Source organism: Pongo pygmaeus, chromosome 3 (assembly GCF_028885625.2).
Source record: "Pongo pygmaeus isolate AG05252 chromosome 3, NHGRI_mPonPyg2-v2.0_pri, whole genome shotgun sequence".
Taxonomy (NCBI): domain Eukaryota; kingdom Metazoa; phylum Chordata; class Mammalia; order Primates; family Hominidae; genus Pongo; species Pongo pygmaeus.
In genome coordinates this window covers 80,240,735-80,264,115 of record NC_072376.2, presented here as the reverse complement: position 1 = coordinate 80,264,115, position 23,381 = coordinate 80,240,735, and the positions used below count along the sequence as shown (strand labels likewise).

Below are 23,381 nucleotides of genomic sequence, written 5' to 3'. Positions count from 1 at the left end.
ATTGGCTCTTCTCACTTCCATTCAACATTGTATTGGAGGTTCTAGATAACATAAATTGGTTTAAAAAATGAAAGAATAAAAGACTCCATACTAGAAATAAACAAGTTAAGCTATCTTTATTGGCTTTTGTCATAATGTTATAATAGTAAATATTTACAAATCCACTAGAAAAATATTAGAGCAATAAACCAATAAAGCAAGGTTTTAGGATATAGGATCAATAAACAAAAAAGTTATTTCTCCCTAATTGCAATAAAAATTTAGGCTAAAATAACAATTAAAGCCATCACAACTAAAATAGCACAAAAATACAATTCATGAATAATTTTTTTTCTTTTTTTTTTTTTTTTTGAGATGGAGTCTCACTCTGTAGCCCAGGCTGGAGTGCAGTGGTATGATCTCAGCTCACTGTAACCTTCACCTCCTGGGTTCAAGCAATTCTCCTGCCTTGGCCTCCTGAGTAGCTAGGGTTACAGGCATGCACCACCACACCTGGCTAATTTTTGTATTTTTAGTAGTGATGGGGTTTCACCATGTAGGTGAGGCTGATCTCGAACCCCTGACCTTGTGATCTGCCTTGGCCTCCCAAAGTGCTGGGATTACAGATATGAGTCACCATGCCTGGCCATGAATAAATTTAACAAAAAGGAGAGTAAAACTTGCCCTGTGAAATCTACAAAACATTATGGAAATAAATTAAATGATATCTAAATAAATGAACAGGCATCTTATACTCATGTATTGAAACACTTAATATTGTGACAATGCCCATACTCTACTCTCCGAATTGTTATGCAGATTCAATTCAATCCCTATTAAAATCCCAGATAACTTCTTGCATAAATTGACTAGCTGATTCTGAAATGTATGTAGATATGTAGGAGACAGTAATAACTGAAACAATTTAGATGTAGTGGCATGCACCTGTAGCCCCAGCTACTCAGGTGGCTGAAATTCATGGATTGCTTGAGCCCAGGACTTCTAGTTCAGCCTGGGAAATGTAGTGAGACCTCTGCCTTTAAATAAAAAAAAAAAAAAAGCTAGAAGAAAAAAAAGAAATAGCTGAAACAATTTAAAATAAAAAACAAAGTTGGAAAACTTACACTTTCTGCTTTTAAAGACAAATACCAATAGACAATAATCAAGAGAGTGTGATACAGACATAAGGTAGGCATATAAATCAGTGTAATAGATTTTGGAATCTAGGAATATACTCATGCATTTATGGTTTTTGACCAATGTGCCCAATTTAATGGGTCAAAGAATAGATTATTCAACAAATGTAATTGAGAAAACTGATTATCCATATAAAAAATAGTAGAGTTTGGCCCCCTACCTCAAACCACTTACAAAAATGAACTCAAAATAAGTTAAAAGCTAAATGTAAGCAATAGAACTGTAAAACTCTAATAATGAAACATGGGGGCTAATGTCCATGATTTTGCATTTGGGGATAGTTTGGTAGATATGACACTAAAAATAAAAGTGACCCAATTCAAGTTGATTCATAGGATTTCATCAAAATTAATATTTTTGTGTTTCAACGGACATCATTAAGAAAGTAAAAAGACAACCCAAAAAATAAGATAATATACTAGGATATCATATATGTGACAAGGGACTTATATCAAAAATATATTAAATATATAAGTCCATAAAAGGAAGACAAATAATCAAAATGGGCAAAGCATCAAAATAGAAATTTTTCTAAGAAAATATATAATGGCTAATTAACACGTAAGAATGCTCATCATTGTTAGATATGAAGGAAACATAAATCATAATAAGATATCACTTCACTCACACCCGGCTGTAGTCAAAAAACATAGGATGACAACCATTGACAAGGTTATGGAGACATTAAAGCCATCATGCATTGGTGATGAGAATGGAAAATAATTCAGCCACTATGAAAAACAGTTAGCAATTCCTCAAAAGCTTACATATACATTTACCATGGAATCTAGTAATTCCACTTCTAGATATACACCAAAGAGAAATAAAAATATGTCCACAGAAATCTTGTACATAAATGTTAATCAATATTATTCATAATCATCAAAAATGGGAAAAATCAATGTCTATCAACTGATAAATGAACAAATAAAATGAGTATATATGCACTTTGGAGTATATATGCACTTTGGAGTACTATTTGACAATAGAAAGAAATGAAGTCCTTATATACACTATTCCATGGGTGAACCTTTAATACATTATGCTAAGCACAAGAAGCCACTCACAAAAGACTATATACTGTATGATTTCATTTGTTTAAATTTTTTATTTTTCCATAAATAAGGTTTTTGGGGTGCAGGTGGTATTTGGTTACATAAGTTCTTTAGTGGTGATTTGTGTAAACCTGGTGCACCCATCACCCAAGCAGTATATACTGTACCACATATGTTGTCTTTTATCCCTTGCTCCCTCCCACTCTTCCGCTCAAGTCCCCAAAGTCCATTGTAACACTCTTATGCCTTTGTGTCCTCATAGCTTAGCTCCCACATTATCACTGAGAACATATGATGTTTGGTTTTCCACTCCTGAGTTATTTCACTTAGAATAATAGTCTCCAATCTCATCCAGGTCATTGCAAATGCTACTAATTCATTAATTTTTATGGCTGAATAATATTCCATCATATGGATATACCAGCTTGTTTATCCATTCAATGACTGATGGACATATGGGTTGGTTCCATAATTTTGCAGTTGTGAATTGTGCTACTATAAACATGCATGTGCAAGTATCTTTTTTGAATAATGACTTCTTTTCCTCTGGGTAAATACCAAAAAGTGGGATTGCCAGATCAAATGGTAGTTCTACTTTTAGTTATTTAAGGAATCACCACACTGTTTTCCATAGTGGCTGTACTAGTTTACATTCGCACCAGCAGTGTAGAAGTGTTCCCTGATTACTGCATCCATGCCAACATCTACTGTATTTTGATTTTTTTACTATGGCCATTCTTGAAGGAGTAAGGTAGTATCACATTGTGGTTTTGATTTACATGTCCCTGATCATTAGTGATGTCGAGCACTTTTTTCATATGTTTCTTGGCCATTTGTATACTTATTTTGAGAATTGTCTATTCATGTCCTTAGCCTGCTTTTTGTTGGGATTGTTTTTTTTTTTTTCTTACTGATTTGTTTGAATTCGTTGTAGATCCTGGATATTAGTACTTTGTCAGATGTATAGATTGAGAAGATTTTCTCCCATTCTGTGGGTTATCTGTTTACTCTGCTGACTGCTCCTTTTGCTGTGCAAAAGTTAGTTTAATTAGGTCCCAGCTATTTATCATTGGTTTTATTGCATTTGCTTTTGGGTTTTTGGTCATGAAATCCTTGCCTAAGCCAACGTCTAGAAGGGTTTTTCCGATGTTACCTTCTAGAGTTACAGTTTCAGGTCTTAGGTTTAAGTCTTTAATCCATTTTGAGGTGATTGTTGTATAAGGTGAGAGATAAGAATCCAGTTTCATTCTCCTACATGTGGCTAGCCAATTATTCCAGTACCATGTGTTGAAAAGGGTGTCCTTTCCCCACTTTGTGTTTCTGTTTACTTCATCAAATATCAGTTGGCTGTAAGTATTTGGGTTTATTTCTGGGTTCTCTATTCTGTTCCATTCATCTATATGCCTGTTTTTATACCAGTACCACTCTGTTTTGGTGACTATGGCCCTACAGTATAGTTTGATATCAAGTAGTGTGATGGCTCCAGATTTGTTCTTTTTGCTTAGTCTTGCTTTGGCTATGTGGGCTCTTTTTTGGTTCCATATGAATTTTAGAATTGTTTGTTCTAACTCTGTGAAGAATGATCGTGATATTTTTATGGGGATTGCATTGAATTTGTAGATTGCTTTTGGCAGTATGGTCATTTTCACAATATTGATTCTACCCATCCATGAGCATGGGATGTTTTTCCATCTCTTTTTGTCATCTATGATTTCTTTCAGCAGCAATTTGTAGTTTTCCTTGTAGACAGGTCTTTTGACTCCTTTGTTAAGTATATTCCTAAGTATTTTATTTTACTTTACTTTTTTGCAGCTATTGTAAAAGTGGTTGAGTTCTTGATTTGACTCTCTGCTTGGTCACCTTTGGTGTATAGAAGATCTACTAATTTGTGTACATTAATCTTGCATCCGGACACTTTGTGGAATTCCTTTATCAGTTCTAGGTGCTTTCTGGAGGAGTCCTTAGGATTTTCAAGGTAAACAATGATATTAGCAAACACGGACAATTTGACTTCTTCTTTACTGATTTGGACGTCCTTTATTTCTTTCTCTTTTCTGATTGCTCTGGCTAGGATTTCTAGTACTGTTGAAGAAGAGTGGTGAGAGTGGGCATCTTTATCTTCTTCCCATTCTCAGATGGAATGCTTTCAACTTTTCCCCTTTCAATATTACCTTGGTTGTAGGTTTGTCATAGACGGCTTTTATTACATTATGGTATTCCCTTGTATGTCAGTTTTGCTGAGAGTTTTAACCATAAACAGATGATAGATTTTGTCAAATGCTTTCTCTGCATCTATTGAGATGATCATGTGATTTTTGTTTTTAATTCTGTTTATGTGATGTATCACATATATTGACTTGTGTATGTTAAACCATCCCTGCATCCCTGGTATAAAACTCATGTTATCATGGTGGATTATCTTTTTGATATGTTGTTGGATTCGGTTAGCTAGTATCTTGTTAAGGATTTTAGCATCTATGTTCACTAAGGATATAGATCTGTAGTTTTCTTTTTTGGTTGTGTCCTTTTTTGGTTTTGGTTTTAGGGAGATGCTGGCTTCATAGAATGAATTAGGGAGGGTTCCTCTTTTCTCTGTCTTGTGGAATAGTGTCAGAAGGATTGATGCCAATTCTTCTTTGAACGTCTGGTAGAATTCTGCTGTGAATCCATCTGGGCCTGGACTTTTTGTTGTTGGTAATTTTTAAATTACCATTTCAACCTTGCTGCTTCTTATTGGTATGTTCAGTGTATCTAATTCTTCCTGATTCAAGTTAGGAGGCTTGTATTTTTCCGGAAATTTATCCATCTCTTCTAAGTTTCTAGTTTATGTGCATAAAGGTGTTCATAGCAGCCTTGAATGATCTTTTGGGTACTGTGTGATTTATGTTTTAAAGATATTCTGTTTTGATGTATTTCCAGAATTTGTTTCAAGTTTAGAGTTCCTTTAACAGTTCTTGTAGTGGTAGCTTGGTAATGGTGAATTCTCTCAGCATTTGTTTGTCTGAAAATGGCTATCTTCCCTTCACATATGATGCTTAGTTTCACTGGATACAAAATTCTTGGCTGATAATTGTTTTGTTTGAAGAGGCTGAAGATAGGACCCTAATCCTTTCTAGCTTATAGGGTTTCTGCTGATAAATCTGTTGTTAATCAAAGAGGTTGTCCTTTATAGGTTACCTGGTGCTTCTCTCTCACAGCTCTTAAGATTCTTTCCTTCATCTTTTTTTTTTTTTTTTTGAGACGGAGTTTCACTCTTGTTGCCCAGGTTAGAGTGCAACGGCACCATCTTGGCTCACCACAACCTCTACCTCTTGGGTTCAAGTGATTCTCCTGACTCAGCCTCCCGAGTAGCTGGGATTAGAGGCATGTGCCACCTAACCCAGCTAAGTTTTGTATTTTTAGTAGAGATGGGGTTTCTCCATGTTGGTCAGGCTGGTCTCGAACTCCTGACCTCAGGTTGTCCACCCACCTCCGACTACCTGATCAGGTCTGGGATTACAGGCATGAGCCATTATGCCCAGCTTCTTTCCTTCATCTTAACTTTGAATAACATGATGACAATGTGCCTAGGTGAAGATCTTTTTTTGATGAATTTCCCAGGTGTTCTTTGTGCTTCTTGTATAGGTCTCTAGCAAGACTGGGAAAGTTTTTCTCAATTATTCCCCCAAATATGTTTCCAAACTTTTTGAATTGTCTTCTTCCTCAGGAATACCTATTACTCTTAGATTTGGTTATTTAACATAATCCTAGACTTCTTGGAGCCTTTGTTCATATTTTCTTTTTCTTTTTTCTTTTTCTTTATTAGAACAAGCTAATTTGGAGACCTTGTCTTTGAGCTCTGAATTTCTTTCTTCTATCTGTTCAATTCTATTGCTGAGACTTTCCTGGGCATTTTGCATTTCTGAAAGTGTGTCCAAAGTTTCCTGAATTTTTTATTGTTTTGTCTTTCAGCTATCTATTTCATTGAATATTTCTCTCTTCACTTCTTGTATTATGTTTTGGATTTCCTTGCATTGGGCTTTGCCTTTCTCTGTTCCCTCACTGATTAGCTTCATAACTAACCTCCTGAATTCTTTTTCAGGTAAATCAGGGACTTCTTGGTTTAGATCCATTACTGGTGAACTAGTGTGATTTGGAGGGGGGGGGGGATATTAATGAGCTTTGTTTTGTCATATACCCAGGGTTGGTTTTCTGGTTCTTTCTCATTTGTGTAGGCTCTGTCAGAGGGAAGATCTAGGGCTGAAGACTGTTGTTCAGATTTTTTTGTCCCATGGTGTGTTCCCTTGTTGTGGTACTCTCCCCTTTTTTTGTGGATGTGGCTTCCTGTGAGCCAAACTACAGTGATTGTTGTCTCTCTTCTGGGTCTAGCCACCCAGCAAGTCTACCCAGCCCCAGGTTTGTACTGGGGGTTGTCTGCAGAGTCCTGTGATATGAAATATCTATGGATCTCTCAGCTGTGAATACCAGTGCCTGTTCAGGTGGAGGGTGCAAAGGACTCTGTGGGGGTCCTTAGCTTTGGTGGCTTAATGCTCTATTTTCTGCTGGTTGGCCTCCTGCCAGAAGGTGGTGCTTTCCAGAAAGCATCAGCTGTAGCAGTGTGGAGAGGGACTGGTGGTGGGCATGGCCCTAGAACTCCCAAGATTGTAGGTCCTCTGTCTTCTGCTACCAGGCGGGTAGGGAAGGACCATCAGGTGGGGGCAGGTCTAGGCATGTTTGAGCTCAGACCCTCCTTGGGTGGGCCTTGTTTTGGCTGCTGCTGGGGATAGGGCTGAGATTCTGAGGTCACTGGAGTTGTGTACCTAGGTGGATTTTGGCTGCCTCTGCTGAGTCATGAGGTCGTCAGGGAAGTGGGGGAAAGGCAGCAATCTCAGATCTAACCCAGCTCCCATGCACACTGAAGGGCCACTCTCACTTCCACCGTGTCCCCTGCAACAGTCCCGAGTCTTTTTCCCGGAGGATGAGTTGGACTTGAATATTTGCCTGAGATTTTCCACCTCCCAGCTGCAAAGAAAAGGACTTTAGTTCTTCCCCTGCCTGTGAAGTCTGCAAGCTGGATTCATGCCCTCCCCCAGTTTCTAGCCATGAGGCTTCTTGTCTGTTCAAATTGTTACAAAGTTCAGCTAGATAAGTCCCTCTCACGGTGGAGTTTTACCCCTGTAATGTTCTTGTATCGGTTCAAACCCTGAGAGGGTGCCAACAGAAACCAAGAGGCGGTGTGGAGCAACATGCTGTTTTAATGAGCACCTGGGTGCAGGCGGGGTGAGGCCTAAAAGGGCGTCAGCCCCAAGTGAGGATGGGACAAGGGTTTTATAGTCCTCTGTAAACAGTAAGTGTCCCAGTCTGATGTGACTGCTATGTAGTACCCAGATGGCCTGTTTCTTGATCTTCAGGGGTATGTGTCTTCCAGCCAGGGTAGGTGTCTTCCAGTTGGCTCTCTTCCTGCTTCTGTTATCTTTCTGATGCACGCTGTTGATGCAAGTGGCCTTGCATCTTGAAACCGGGCCTGAGAGGAGGAGTTACTCATCCCTTCAAGCCTTCGGGCACCAGGGAGAATCTCTCTGTTTATTTGGTTATAGAATAAAGGGAAAAGGGGTGACTTTCTCAATAACTACTTCAAGCATGACACAGGCGTTGGAGTGGGCACCTTGGAAAAAAAACTTAATTTTGGGGGTATTCTTGAGAGACAGGTTGGTATCCACCATGTCGTTGTAGCAGGAGCACCATCTGTATTGTCTGGAAACATGTCTGTGCCTGCAAGACAGTTATGTTGAGAGGACCAGGAGGTGTCGACAGGGAGAGGCATGACCTCATTTGCTGCTTCACAAATGAAAGACCATGTCTGGATTAAGGAGGGGAGGTAATTCCTGAGTGGCTCAGAGTCTGGTAAGGGTGGAGGCCCCAAGACAAAAGTTTGGCCATATATTATTTCAAAGGGACTATAAAAAGAGTGTGCTTTTGGTGTTGTGCAAAGTCTCATGAGGGTGAAAGGGAGATTTTTTTGTCCACAACTGATGGGTTTCTAGAGCCAGCTTGGTGAGTTGGGCTTTAAAGACAGAGTTAATTTTTTCAACTTTGCCTGAAGATTGAGGCCTGTAGGGTGTGTGGAGAACTTACTTTATTCTTAAGGATGCAGAAATGCCTTGGGTAACTTGGCTGATGAAGGCAGGACTGTTATAAGACTGGATGGATGTTGGGAGTCCGAAACAGGGAATTGCATGTATGCATGATGAGTCTGTGTGATGATATTTGCACCTTCTGAAGTTGTTGGGAACACTTCTACCTACCCAGAGAAAGTACAGACAAGGACTAGAAGATAGTGGAGCCATTTAACATGCGGCATATGAGTGAAGTCCACTTGCCAACCTTCCCCAGGTACCTGGCCCCAGGCTTGGTGGGTAGAAAAAGGTGGCGGCTGGAGGGAGCCCTGGGGTTACACTGAGTGGCAGATAGAGCAGGACTGGATAATTTCTTGAACATTTCTGGAAAGGTGAGGACAAGTGAGAATAGGGCAGAGAAGTTGCAAGAGAGGTTGGTAACCAACATGGAAAGAGTTGTGGAGGCTTTGGAGGTGAGGAAGGCTTTGGAGGTGAGGAAGGCTTTGAGAGTGAGGAAAAACTAAGCACCCTTCCTTGACATAACATGGTCCTTGCTTTTGAAGGTTTGGGGCTCGGAAGTCCTTTTCTTCTGAGGAGTAAAGAGGATAGAACAAGGACAGGGACAGCAACTGGCCTTGCAAGGGTAGTAGGGCTACTTGTTTGGCTGCCTGATCTGCTAGCACATTTCCAGCTGATTTAGGATTATCTGGGGTTTGGTGGCCCCTGCAATGAATGATGTCAACTTTCTGCAGGAGCCTGGCAGCTTGAAGGAGCTTGCTGATGAGAGAGCCACTTATGACAGAAGAGTTGTTTGCAGTTAGGAAACCCCGTTCTTTCCAGATGGATGAGTGTGAGTGCACTACGTGGAACGCATAATGAGAATTTTAATATATTGATCTGTTTTCCGGAAGTGAGAGTGAGAGCTCAAGTGAGGGCAATGAGTTCAGCCTTTTGGGAGGTGGTGCCTAGGAGGAACAGATTGGCTTCAATAGTGTTGGGGGGTGACACTATAGCATAGCCCACATGTCAGTGTCCTTGATGTAGGAAGGAGCTGCCATCTACAAACCAAGTAAAGGAGGCATCTAGAAGGGTTTGGTCTCTTAGGTTTGGAAAAGGTATAAGAAAGGTTTGAACAGTATTCACACAGAAGAGTGTAGAGTCTTGGGCAGTTGTAGCTTCAGGTAAGAGCATGGCCAGGTTTAGATGGGAGCTGGTTAGCATGATGATGTGGGGAGTTTCTATGAATAGAGCATACAAGTGGAGGAGCCGTGGGGCAGAGAAAAGACTTAGTACACTGTGGTGATCTAGCATGTCTTTGATGTTATGGGTTGAATAAACTGTTAGGTTGGCATGAAGAGATAGTTTTAGGCTTTTAAGGGTGAGGAGAGCAGCTGCCACCAATGCTCAGAGGCAGGCAGGCCATCCAAGAACTGTGGCCTCAAGCTCTTCCGGGAGGTAGGCAACAACCTGGGTAGGTGGGTCCCTTAGACTGGGTTAGAACGCCTAAGTGCATCTCCATGCCGTTCGTCAGTATAGAGGGAGAAACTTTTGGTGAGGTCTGGGAGAGTGAGGACGGGGGCTGAGATGAGAGCCTTTTGGAGTAGACAGAAAGGTTGGGTAATAGGCTGTGCAGGATTTAAAGGCTCATAGAGAGGGCCTTTAGCAGCTTGGTTTAATGGTTTGGCAAGTAGAGCGAAGGAGGAAACCCAGAGCCTAAAATATCCCGCTAATCCTGGAAAAGAGAGAATTTCTTGCTTAGCTTGTGGAGTCAGGAGGTACCGGAGGAGGGAATAAATATGTGGTCTGTTGTGAGCCCCTGGGCTCACGGGGTAAGAGCTAGGCCTAGATAGGTGACTGAGGGGGTACATATTTGTGCTTTCTTAGGGGAGACCTGATACCCCCGTTCTGCCAAGAAGTTTAAAATAGAGATAATATGTATGGATGTTGCAGTCTCTTTGAGAGGGGCTACACAGGAGCAGATTATTAACATATTAAAGGAGAGAGGACGATTTTAGGGATAAAGTACAGATGTCACTAGCAAAGGCCTGTCCATAAAAGTGGGGGCTGTCTCTAAAACCTTGAGGTAGTATGCACCAGGTAAGCTGACATGAAAGGTGGGTGTTGGGGCTTTCCCACGTAAAGGCAAAGAGGTTTTGGGAATCCGGGTGTAAAGGAATTGTGAAAAAGCATCCTTTAGGTTTAGAACAGAAAAATGGGTGGTATTGGAGGGAAGTGAGGAAAGTAAAGTGTATGGGTTAGGAACTACTGGACATACTGGGAGTACAGCTTGGTTAATGAGCCTGAGGTCCCGGACTAAGTGATAAGTTCCATCTGGCTTTTTAACAGGTAGAACTGATATGTTAAAAGGAGAGTTTGTTGGGCAGAATAGATGACTGGTGAGGAGGTGAGAAATGATAGGCTTTAGGCCTATGAGAGCTGCTTGGGGGATGGGATACTGCTTCTGTGATAGGAACGGGGTGGGCTCTTTAAGGGTGATGTAGATAGGGGTGTGGTGTTCTGTGACTGAAGGTGTGGAAGTATCCCAAACAGTGGGGTTAACTAGAGAATGGGGGATAAGGAAAAGTTGCATGTTTTAGGGTGGGAGGTCTGAGGAGTAGAAGAAAGTTAGAAGACTTAGAGGGGTCTGGGTTGGTGTGTTGGGCACTGTGGGGAGTATGGAATTGGAGAATAGTGTGGAGTTTTTAAAGGATATCTCTGCCTAGAAGCATAGCTGGGCATGAGGGCAGGACTAAGAAAGAGTGACTGAAGGAAAAGGTGTACAGGGAGCAGAAAAGTGGAGGCGGCTCTTGGGGTTTGGAGACTTGTCCATTGATTCCCACAACAGAGACTTGGGAGGACTGGGTGAGTCCTAAAAATTTAGGTAAAGCAGAGTAGGTTGCCCCAATATTAATTAAAAAAAAAAATACTGGCCTACCTGCCACCATCAGGGTTATCCTTGGCTCAGATGAAGCAATGGTAGTTGCTGCGGCATCTGTTCCAGGGCACTGTCAATCTTCAGTGGCAAGGCTGATGAGATCCTAGTAGGAGGTTTTGGCCAGCTGTGGCAGGGATGGGGGCAGTACTTGCTGGGACACCTCACAGTCTGTCTTCCTGTGGGGTCCTCCGCAGAGGGGGCACAGCCTGGTGGGCTTACCTGGGTTTGGGCATTGCCTGGACCAGTGGTCTTCATTGCCAAACTTGAAACAGGTGCCAGGTGGAGGTGGGTTGCTAGGAGGCATCTGTGTGGAGCTGCAGCCCGTGGGCCTGCAGGGCTCCTGATGGTGGAGGCAAGCATTTGAAATTCTGTCTTTTTTTTTCTTTTACTTTCCTCATCACAACTGTTGAAGACTTTGAAGGCTAAATTAAGAAGGTCTCATTGTGGGGTTTGAGGGCCATTGTCAAGCTTCTGAAGCTTGCACCAAATATCAGGGGTAGATTGGGTGAGGAACTGAAGGTTTAAAATAGTAGCTCCTTCTGGGTTGGCTGGGTCTAGGTTGGTATATTTTCTCATGGCTTCAGTTAAACAAGAGAGAAAAAGGGCTGGTTTTCTGTCAGGACCTTGGGTGATTTCTGAAAGGTTTTCATAGTTTACCACTTTATGGGCACCCTTTTTGAGTCCTGCAAGGAGATACACAATCATGTGGTCTTGATGGCATTGTCCAGAGGCCCTGTATTGATAATCCCAGTGGGGCTCCTGGTTGGGGACTGCCTCTGTGCCAGTAGGCTGGGCAGGAACTTGATGATGAATTGTATTAGCATGCTCCCGAGCTGGGGTCCAAATATGGTCCCAGTCTTCTGGGGTAAGGGTGGAAGAGAGGATAAGTAGAGGGTGAGGATGGAAGAGAGGATAAGTAGAGGTCATACCAGGTTAGTTCATAAGACTGGATAAGGTACTGAAACTCCCTAATATAAGAGATAGGGTCTTCTGGAAATGAACTGAGTCTTGTTAGTTTGAGAGATCAGTGAAGGAGAAGGGAACGTGAACTCTAACAATACATTCAGTTCCTCCTACTTCCTGAAGGGGGCATTCTAGCACAGGCACTGAAGTATAGTTGGGGTATGGGCCAAAGATGGTGTCCAAGCTGGTATGGACAGGAGAGAAGGTAGAAGCCAGAAGGGGTTCCTGCTGAGGGTTTGAAGGGAGAAGACAGGTTGAGTTGACAGGCAGTGGAGGATACATAGGGGTGTAAGGTGGCTTGATGGGTTTACAGGCTTCAGGAGAGGGCAATGAGGAAGGAGAATGAGTACATGCAATGCTAGAGTTTTCCTGAGGAGAGGACGGTGTAGAAAAAGAAGTGGGTACTTTTGGAGGTGATGCTGGCGGGGAAGATGGTGGCTGGGAAAATGGTGGCTGAGAAGACAATGAGAAAGCTTGGGGAGTTAATGAAGATGGCTGAGATGTAGGGGTAGGGTCTGGGAGGGGTGGACAGCAGTCTGCTGGATCCAACAGGGAAAAAGAGATAGGGTCGGGAGGAGAAAGTTGATGAGGGCAGCGAGAATGGAAAAAGATTTGAACAGGTAAGCAAGAATTGCAGAAGTCGGGTTGTGATCTGAATGCAAAAAGGCCTGGACAAGGAATTTCTCGCCATTTTTCCAGTCATCAGCAATAATTGCTTAAGTCAGTTAAAATTGTAAAGTTGAGTGTTCCATTTGCTGGCCATTTGGACCCATTTTCTAATTCATACTGCGGTCAGGTTTTATTGTATAAAAGAGACAAGGCGCTTAGTGCGGGTATCTTGCCTGAGGCCTAAGGTCTGCAGACTTTTTATGAGGCAGCCTGGAGGGCTGCTTTTTGGAATGGAGGACTGGGAGTTTTCCATATCAAAGGGTAGGCTCTGGAGAACAGGGAAAAAGATGATCGTCCTGGACAGCTGGAGGAAGACAATAAAAGGAGTTATCATCACCTCTGCCTTTTTTGTTCCCGGAATGGGATCAAATGGCTTAGAGGCGTCCCCCTAAGACTAGATGATCAGCGAGTGCCCAGCACACACTGGAGCCTTCTTGGATCAATGTTGGATTTTTGGACAGGAGAAACCAACAGAGGTCATGCAGATTTTCCCCTGTTAACTGAGCTCCCAGGGAAACTTAGCAGTAGGCGAGATCAGTGACTGATGTGCATGTGAAGAAAGAGAAAGACATTCTCATTTTATATTGTTTTACACTCAGTACCTGTTTTAAGAAAAAACAAGGAAGTGAAACCAAAGACAGGCAGCCCTGCGCCAGGCCTGAAACTATGCCTGGGCCTTCCTGGCCTAAACTGAGTAGTTAAAAATCAACTCATAACTTAGAAACTGATGTTATTCATAGATTCCAGACATTGTATAGAAGAACATTGTGAAACTCCCTGCCCTGTTCTGTTTCTCTCTGACCACCAGTGCATGCAGCCCCTGTCACATACCCACTGCTTGCTCAAATCAATCATGACCCTTTCATGTGAAATCTTTAGTGTTGTGAGCCCTTAAAAAGGACAGAAATTGTGCACTTGGGGAGCTCAGATTTTAAGGCAGTAGCTTGCCGATGCTCCCAGCTGAATAAAGCCCTTCCTTCTACAACTTGGTGTCTGAGAGATTTTGTCTGTGGCTCGTCCTGCTACATTTCTTGGTTCCCTGACCCTGAAGCGAGGTGACTGATGGAAGACTGAGGCAGCCCCTTAGGAGGCTTAAGCCTGCCCTGTGGAGCATCCCTGCATGGGACTCTGGCCAGCCTGAGTGACGCGATCCAAAGAGTGCTCCCAGGTAGGAAATTGCCCCAGTGGAACACCTCACCAGAGCAGTATGGAGCAGGCCCCCATGGAGGATGTACACAGTGGCTGAACACCGGGAAGGAACCGGCACTTGGAGTCTGGACATCTGAAACTTGATAAGACTAGTCTTTTGAACTTACCCCACTCCACCTTAGTAGAAGTGTGGCCTGATCACCCATGCTGTGCCTGTGCTGGCACCTTTGTTCTGGTTTTGACTTGGCTAGACTTGGTAGGACTAGTCTTTTGAACTTGCCCCACTCCATCTGAGTGGAAGTGTGGCCTGATCACCCCACGGTGTGCCTGCATTGGCACTTTTGTTCTGGTTTTGACTTGACTTGAATTGCTGGATACTTTGGTTTTGGTATTTGACCTGGCTTGGATTTCTGGATACTCTGATTTTGGTTTTGATTTTGGTTTGATGTAAACTGCAAAAGTTTGTGTGTGCCCTTTTACCTGTTCTTTGTTTTGTGGTGTGTGTGTGGTGTGAGCATGGTGTTTTGTCTCAAAAAAACATAGGTCAGGTACAAAGTAAGCCCACTGCACTGGGAACTATGTTAATGAATTTCAAGAAAGGACTTAATAGAGACTATGGAGTCACTATGACTCCAGGAAAACTTAGAGCTTTGTGTGAAATAGACTGGCCAGCATTAGAGGTAGGTTAGCCATCAGAAGGAAGCCTAGATAGGTCTTTAGTTTCTAAGGTATGGCACAAGGTAACCTGTAAGCCAAGACACCCAGACTAGGTTCCGTACATTGACAGTTACAGCTGGTTTTAGACCCGTTTCCCCCCCCCACAGTAGTTAAGAGAACAGCAGCATAAGCAGCTGGCAGAGGCAAGGAAAGGCCAACAGAGAAAAAAAAAGCCAGCTATACCAATTCTAAGTTAATTTAGACTAAACAAGGTCTTATTAATAGCAAAGGATAATTGAAATTTCAAACTTACAAGGTTTTCAACAAAAGTGAAGTTTGCTAAAGGTTGACAGTATATTTTATATATATATATATATATATATATAATATATTAAGGTAACTTCTAATCTTGTGGCCTTAGACAGTCTAGTCCAAAGACATAAAGAAAGTTCACCTTAAAAAAAAAAAGGTATGGTTATCTTCAAAAAAAAGGGGGGGAAGGAGGCAAAATTTATATAAAAAGAGTGTTATATGGTAAATTCTTGTCCTGAAATAACTGGTTGTTTAAAGAGAAGAAAAAAATGTTTGTAATAAATCAGAAAGTTGAGACATGTTGAAAAATTGTCAGTGAAAGTCGTGAAAAAAAGTTATGAAAAATTTTATGCAAAAAATGTTGCATAATTTAAAAGTAATAAGGCCTCCTGAGTACTATTGAGGAAACAGTTTATGTGCAGGTGTATAAAAAAGTAAAATATACCTTTAATAAAAAGATTGTAAGGAGGCATAAGAATGTGGATTTTTACCTACATTAAAAAGTTTTAAAAAATTATTGTTTTAAAAAGTTTAAGCATGCTTTAAAATGTTAATTGTAAAGAAAATTGTGTGTAAACTTATTAGCTAAAGTTAAAAAAGTATCATCCAGTTTTCCTGTGAACTAGACATGAAAGTAAAAATGCAACAGGTTTTTTTCTTAAAGCATCAACCTGCTGTTTAACAAAAATTATAAAAAGTTAAACAGAGTCTATAAAATCTTACTTTATGGTCAAATATGAAAAATTGGATCAATATGTCTACAAGGTTTTATTAAAATTAAGTTTAATATTAATAACACACTAATATAAAAGTAAAATTTAGCTTATCTTGTATAAAAATCGTACAAGAAACATTATAAATATAAAATGATGTTTAGCTTTCTTTGGTCTAAAAATTAATAAAAATTAGTGCTAATGGAAACATTCATTTTACTAGAGGATCATAAAAGTTAAAGACTTAAAACAAATTTTAGGAATTAAGACAGAATACCAAGATGCAAATGCCTGGTTGAAATGGATCAAATATTCCATCTGCAATGTTAAACAAAAGCAATTGTTATGCTTGTGCACTTGGCAGGCCAGAGGCCCTAATTGTCCCCCTTCCACTACGGTGGTCCTCCAGTCCACAAAGCATGGGCTGCATGGCAGCTCTTTTCCAGGATTCTACAGCCTGGAGTAATAAGTCATGCCAAGCTCTCTCTGCTATATCCCGAAGTCCCTGCCATTCAGCCCCCGAGGGCCATCCAGCTTCCATCTCCCAACACTAAGTTCACTTCCTGTCTCTCACAGCAGGGAGGAAACTTAGCATTCCTTGGAGACCTAAAGGGATGCAGTGAGCTTAAGAATTTTCAAGAGCTTATCAATCAGTCAGCCCTTGTTCATCCCCGAGCAGATGTGTGGTAGTATTACGGTGGACCTTTACTAGGCATTCTGCCGAATAACTAGAGTGACACTTGTGCTTTAGTCCATTTGGCTATCCCTTTCACCCTGGCATTTCATCAACCAGAGGAAGGAAAAAATAATAATAAGACATCATAAAGTGAGAGAAGCCCCTTATAGGTCTTTCAACTCTCACATCTATTTAGATGCAATCGAAGCCCCGCAAGGAATACCAGATCAATTTAAAGCTTGAAATCAAATAGTTACAAGATTTAAGTCAATATTTTTGTGGATGACAGTCAACAAAAATGTAGATTAAATAAACTGCATCTATTATAACCAATAGCAAAGAGCTTTTCATGAGTTAAAAAACAAAACAAAACTCATGTCGGCCCCAGCCCTGAGGTTACCTGACCTGACAAAACTCTTTAGGTGGGAATTGAACAATGAGAACACATGGACACAGGAAGGGGATCATCACACTCTGGGGACTGTTGTGGGGTGAGGGGAGGGGGGAGGGATGGCATTGGGAGATATACCTAATGCTAGATGATGATTTAGTGGGTGTAGTGCACCAGCATGGCACATGTATACATATGTAACTAACCTGCACATTGCGCACATGTACCCTAAAACCTAAAGTATAATAATAATAAATTTAAAAAATAAAAAAAAAACTCTTTGCACTCTATGTGTCAGAAAGAAAAAAAATGGCAGTTGGAGTTTTAACCCAGACTGTAGGGCCCTGGCCAAGGCCAGTGGCCTATCTCTCAAAACAACTAGACGGGGTTTCCAAAGGCTGGCCCCCATGTCCAAGGGCCCTGACAGCCATGGCCCTGCCAACACAAGAAGCAAATAAGCTAACTCTTAGGCAAAACTTAAACATAAATTCTCCCCATGCTGTGGTAATTTTAATAAATACCAAAGGACACCATTAGCTAATAAATGATAGACTAACTAGATACCAAAGCTTGCTCTGTGAAAATCCCCACATAACCACTGAAGTTTGCAATACCCTAACCCCGCCACCTTACTCCTATTATCAGAGAGCCCAGTTAAACATAACTGTTTAGAGGTACTGGACTCAGTTTATTCTAGTAGGCCCAACTTCCAAGACCACCCTTAAACATCAGTAGACTGGGAGCTGTACATGGATGGGAGCAGCTTCACCAACCCCTGCAAAGTGACTCTGAAGAAGACAATAAACCCTGCTCCAGTCACACCCAGAAGCTGACTGGTCCACGCACAGCTAAAGCATGAGGAAACTCATTGCAGGACTCATTTTCCTTAAAATTTGGACTTGTACAGTAAGGACTTCAACTGACCTTCCTCAGACTAAGAACGGTTTCGTGTATATACATCAAATCACTGAGGTGGGACAAAAGATTGCTACAGTCCTATTACTTTATGATTATTATAAAAGAGCTAATTACTTTATGGTTATTATGAAAGAGCTAATCACCTTCCATGATCACGCCCTTGTAATCATCTTTCTTATTAGCTTCCTGGTTCTATATGCCCTCTTTCTAACACTCACAACAAAACTGACTAACACTAATATCACGGACACCCTAGGACTCTAAAAAAAAAAAAAAACAACAACAACTTGTTTGTATAATGCTATTCTATCCAAGGTATGTAGCCCAGGAAATAACCAACCTGATGCATTTTATGACCCATTTTAAGCCTCCCATGATCGCAGTTTTTAAAATAAAATTAAGGACTGGTCCTTTTCTAGGTCACCCAAGTAAGGTAATAGTAGCTAGAACAGAAAAAAAGAGAGGTCCCCAAAATGTAACCTGAAAATTTGATGCTTGTGCCACTATTAATAGTAAGCTTCATGAAATGGGATGTGGTTCTCTAAATTAAAAAGGGAAGTTACACAGTAAAAAAAAAAGTATATCTATCAAAAATCATATTTATGTGAGATGTGTCAATACTGATCTTGTATCATTTAGACTACTTAAAAGGAAAATAAAAAAGATTCTGTTTAACTCCAAAAAGAAAAAGTCAGCCCCTCCTGCATGAATAGGAGCTGCAACATTTTAGAATTGATAATCACAAACCCCTCAGACCCAAAGTAAAATAAAAGAAAAATATGTATCATTAGACATGGATAAAAAGGGACTAGATCCTAGTGTAAGCATCCTAATAAAAGGAGAGGTTCAAAAACACTCTCCAGAACCACTGTTTCAGACTTTCTATGATTAACTAAATGTGCCAGTACCTGAGATTCCATGAAAAACTAAAAATTTCTTTTTGCAATTAGCCGAACATGTAACCCAATCTCTACAAGTCACCTCATGTTATGTTTGTAGAGAAACCGTAACAGGAAATCAATGGCAATAGGAAGCCTGAGAATTAGTTCCTACAGACCCAGCTGATGAATTCCCAGCCCAAAAGAATCACCCTGATCATCTCTAGGTTCTAAAAGTATCAATTGTTAGACAGTATTGCATAGCTAAAGAAGGAAAAGGATTCACTCAACCTGTAAGGCGACTTAGTTGTCTTAGGAAAAAGCTGTATAATTGTGACACAAAAACAGTTACATGATGGAGTTCCAATTATACAGAAATAAATCTATTCAGTAAATTTCCAAAGTTTCAGACTGTTTAGGCCCATCCAGAATTCCACCAGGACTGGACGGCACCCACCAGGTTATACTAGATATGTGGACACAAAGCTTATGCTAAGCTGCCTGATCAGTGGACAGGTAGCTGTATAATTGGTACCATTAAGCCATCTTTCTTCTTGCTGCCTATAAAAACAGGTGAACTTCTAGGCTTCCTAGTCTATGCTTCCCAGAAAAAAAAAAAAAGAAGCATAGCCACAGGTGATTGAAAAGATGATAAATGGCCCCCTGAAAAAAAAAATCAAACAATACTATAGACCCGCCACTTGAACACAAGATGGCTCATGGAGATATCAGATGCCCATCTATATGCTCAACTGAATCATATGGTTACAAGCTGTTTTAGAAATTGTTACTAATAAAACCGGTCATGTCTTGACTGTTCTTGCCCGGCAAGAGACTCAGATGAGAAATGCTATCTATCAAAATAGACTAGCTCTTGACTACTTGCTAGCAGCTAAAGGAGGAGTTTGTAAAAAATTTAACCTTACTAATTACTGTCTACACATAGATAATCAAAGCAAGTAGTTAAAGACATAGTTAAAAATATGACAAAACTGGAACATGTACCCGTACAAGTGTAGCACGGATTCAACCCTGAAGCCATGTTTAGAAAGTGGTTCCCAGCACTAGAAAAATTTAAAACTCTTATAATAGGAGTCATAATAGTTATAAAAACCTGCTTACTGCTCCCTTATTTGCTACCTGTACTTCTTCAAATGATAAAAAGCTTCATCGCTACCTTAGTTCACCAAAATGCTTCAGCACAAGTGTACTATATGAATCACTATCAATCTATTTCACAAAAAGACATAAGTAACAAAAATAAGAGTGAGAACTCCCACTAATAAAAAGTGAGAGTCTCAAAAGGGGCAAATGAAGGAAGAGAAAGACCCTCTCATATTATTTTATATTGCTTTGTACTCAGTACCTGTTTTAAGAAAAAACAGCAAGGAAGTAAAACAAAAGACAGCCTGGCTCCAGGCCTGAAACCAGGCATGGGCCAGCCTGGCCTAAACCCAGTGGTTAAAAATCAACTCATAACTTAGAAATTGATGTTATTCATAGATTCCAGACATTGTACAGAATAACACTGTGAAACCCCCTGCCCTGTTCTGTTTCTCTCTGACTACCAGTGCATGCAGCCCCTGTCACATACCCGGTGCTTGCTCAAATAAATCACAACCCTTTCATGTGAAATCTTTAATGTTGTGAGCCCTTAAAAAGGACAGAAATTGTGCACTTGGGGAGCTCAGATTTTAAGGCAGTAGCTTGCTGGTGGTCCCAGCTAAATAAAGCTCTACCTTCTACAACTCGGTGTCTGAGAAGTTTTGTCTGTGGCTCGTCCTGCTACACATGCACAGAGAGGCAACTGGAGGCGGAGGAGTTTCCGTTGTCTGGTTGCTGTGGCTTGCACTCTGGGGTGGATGGGTAGGTCCACAAGGGACAAAGACCTGAGCCCCTCCCAGATTTTGGCACCAGATGTAATGTTCTTGAATCGGTTTGAACGCTAACAGCACACCAACAGAAAACATGAGGCAGTGTGGAGCAACATGCTGTTTTAATGAGTGCCAGGGTGCAGGTGGGCTGAGGCCTAAAATGGCATCCACCCCAAGTGAGGATGGGACAGCGGTTTTATTTTTTTTAATTTATGTATTTATTTATTTATTTATTTATTTATTTATTATTATTCTACTTTAGGTTTTAGGAAACACATGTGCATTGTGCAGGTTAGTTACATATGTATACATGTGCCATGCTGGTGCACTGCACCCACTAACTCGTCATCTAGCATTAGGTATATCTCCCAGTGCTATCCCTCCCCCCTCCCCCCACCCCACAACAGTCCCCAGAGTGTGATGTTTCCCTTCCTGTATCCATGTGTTCTCATTTTTTCAGTTCCCACCTATGAGTGAAAATATGCGGTGTTTGGTTTTTTGTTCTTGCGATATTTTATTGAGAATGATGATTTCCAATTTCATCCATGTCCCTAAAAAGGACTTGAACTCATCATTTTTTATGGCTGCATAGTATTCCATGGTGTATATGTGCCACATTTTCTTAATCCAGTCTATCATTGTTGGACATTTGGGTTGGTTCCAAGTCTTTCCTATTGTGAATAATGCCACAATAAACATACGTGTGCATGTGTCTTTATAGCAGCATGATTTATAGTCCTTTGGGTATATACCCAGTAATGGGATGGCTGTGTCAAATGGTATTTCTATTTCTAGATCCCTGAGGAATGGCCACACTGACTTCCACAATGGTTGAACTAGTTTACAGTCCCACCAACAGTGTAAAAGTGTTCCTATTTCTCTACATCCTCTTCAGCACCTGTTGTTTCCTGACTTTTTAATGATTGCCATTCTAACTGGTGTGAGATGGTATCTCATTGTGGTTTTGATTTGCATTTCTCTGATGGCCAGTGATGGTGAGCATTTTTTCATGTGTTTTTTGGCTGCATAAATGTCTTCTTTTGAGAAGTGTCTGTTCATGTCCTTCGCCCACTTTTTGATGGGGTTGTTTGTTTTTTTCTTGTAAATTTGTTTGAGTTCATTGTAGATTCTGGATATTAGCCCTTTGTCAGATGAGTAGGTTGTGAAAATTTTTTCCCATTTTGTAGGTTGCCTGTTCACTCTGATGGTAGTTTCTTTTGCTGTGCAGAAGCTCTTTAGTTTAATGAGATCCCATTTGTCAATTTTGGCTTTCATTGCCATTGCTTTTGGTGTTTTAGACATGAAGTCCTTGCCCATGCTTATGTCCTGAATGGTAATGCCTAGGTTTTCTTCTAAGGTTTTTATGCTTTTAGGTCTACTGTTTAAGTCTTTAATCCATCTTGAATTGATTTTTGTATAAGGTGTAAGGAAGGGATCCAGTTTCAGCTTTCTACATATGGCTAGCCAGTTTTCCCAGCACCATTTATTAAATAGGGAATCCTTTCCCCATTGCTTGCTTTTGTCAGGTTTGTCAAAGATCAGATAGTTGTAGATATGCGGCATTATTTCTGACGGCTCTGTTCTGTTCCATTGATCTCTATCTCTGTTTTGGTACCAGTACCATGCTGTTTTGGTTACTGTATCCTTGTAGTATAGTTTGAAGTCAGGTAGTGTGATGCCTCCAGCTTTGTTCTTTTGGCTTAGGGTTGACTTGGTGATGCGGGCTCTTTTTTGGTTCCATATGAACTTTAAAGTAGTTTTTTCCAATTATGTGAAGAAAGTCATTGGTAGCTTGATGGGGATGGCATTGAATCTATAAATTACCTTGGGCAGTATGGCCATTTTCACGATATTGATTCTTCCTACTCATGAGCATGGAATGTTCTTCCATTTCTTTGTATCCTGTTTTATTTCATTGAGCAGTGGTTTGTAGTTCTCCTTGAAGAGGTCCTTCATGTCCCTTGTAAGTTGGATTCCTAGGTATTTTATTCTCTTTGAAGCAATTGTGAATGGGAGTTCACTCATGATTTGGCTCTCTGTTTGTCTGTTATTGGTGTATAAGAATGCTTGTGATTTTTGTACGTTGATTTTGTATCCTGAGACTTTGTCGAAGTTGCTTATTAGCTTAAGGAGATTTTGTGCTGAGACAATGGGGTTTTCTAGATACACAATCATGTCTTCTGCAAACAGGGACAATTTGACTTCCTCTTTTCTTAACTGAATACCCATTATTTCCTTCTCCTGCCTAATTGCCCTGGCCAGAACTTCCAACACTATGTTGAATAGGAGTGGTGAGAGAGGGCATCCCTGTCTTGTGCCCGTTTTCAAAGGGAATGCTTCCAGTTTTTGTCCATTCAGTATGATATTGGCTGTGGGTTTGTCATAAATAGCTCTTATTATTTTGAGATACGTCCCATCAATACCTAATTTATTGAGAGTTTTTAGCATGAAGGGTTGTCAAATTTTGTGAAAGGCCTTTTCTGCATCTCTTGAGATAATCATGTGGTTTTTGACTTTGGTTCTGTCTATATGCTGGATTACATTTATTGATTTGTGTATATTGATTTGCATATATATTGATTTGTGTATATTGAACCAGCCTTCCATCCAAGGGATGAAGCCCACTTGATCATGGTGGATAAGCTTTTTGATGTGCTGCTGGATTCGGTTTGCCAGTATTTTATTGAGGATTTTTGCATCAATGTTCATCAAGGATATTGGTCTAAAATTCTCTTTTTTAGTTGTGTCTCTGCCTGGCTTTGGTATCAGGATGATGCTGGCCTCATAAAATGAGTTAGAGAGGATTCCCTCTTTTTCTATTGATTGGAATAGTTTCAGAAGTAATGGTACCAGTTCCTCCTTGTACCTCCGGTAGAATTCGGCTGTGAATCCATTTGGTCCTGGACTCTTTGGTTGGTAA

The 23,381-nt window shown here is 40.7% G+C and overlaps 2 protein-coding genes across 2 annotated transcripts in view; one reads left to right on the top strand and one right to left on the bottom strand.

Annotated features, from left to right (window-relative positions):
- Positions 1 to 11,276: 11,276 nt before the first annotated feature.
- LOC134739514 (transcription factor NF-E4-like) lies at positions 11,277 to 20,745 on the bottom strand. Its single transcript, XM_063664402.1, has 4 exons — positions 20,719 to 20,745; positions 20,381 to 20,532; positions 13,417 to 13,445; positions 11,277 to 11,602 (listed from the first exon to the last, which is right to left on the bottom strand). Exons 1-4 carry the CDS (start codon positions 20,743 to 20,745, stop codon positions 11,277 to 11,279), a joined length of 534 nt encoding a protein of 177 aa, XP_063520472.1.
- UGT2B17 (UDP glucuronosyltransferase family 2 member B17) overlaps positions 13,819 to 23,381 on the top strand; it is a 48,175-nt gene continuing 38,612 nt past the window's right edge. The window contains exon 1 of the mRNA XM_063663715.1: positions 13,819 to 14,061. The gene's annotated coding sequence lies outside the window, so the exon portion shown is untranslated. The remainder of the gene's footprint in view (positions 14,062 to 23,381) is intronic.

Bases quoted from the DNA above. Each gene is read 5' to 3' on its own strand.
- LOC134739514 (XM_063664402.1), bottom strand. From the start codon at position 20,745: ATGCACATGTGTTTCCTAAAACCTAAA. The intron at 13,446-20,380 runs ATGTGTAGCAGG...CTCTTTCTTCAC, and splicing joins CTCCAGTTGCCTCTCTGTGC to ATGCACATCAGTCACTGATC. The intron at 11,603-13,416 runs GCTAAGTTTCCC...CCTCCACCATCA, and splicing joins AGTCACTGATCTCGCCTACT to GGAGCCCTGCAGGCCCACGG.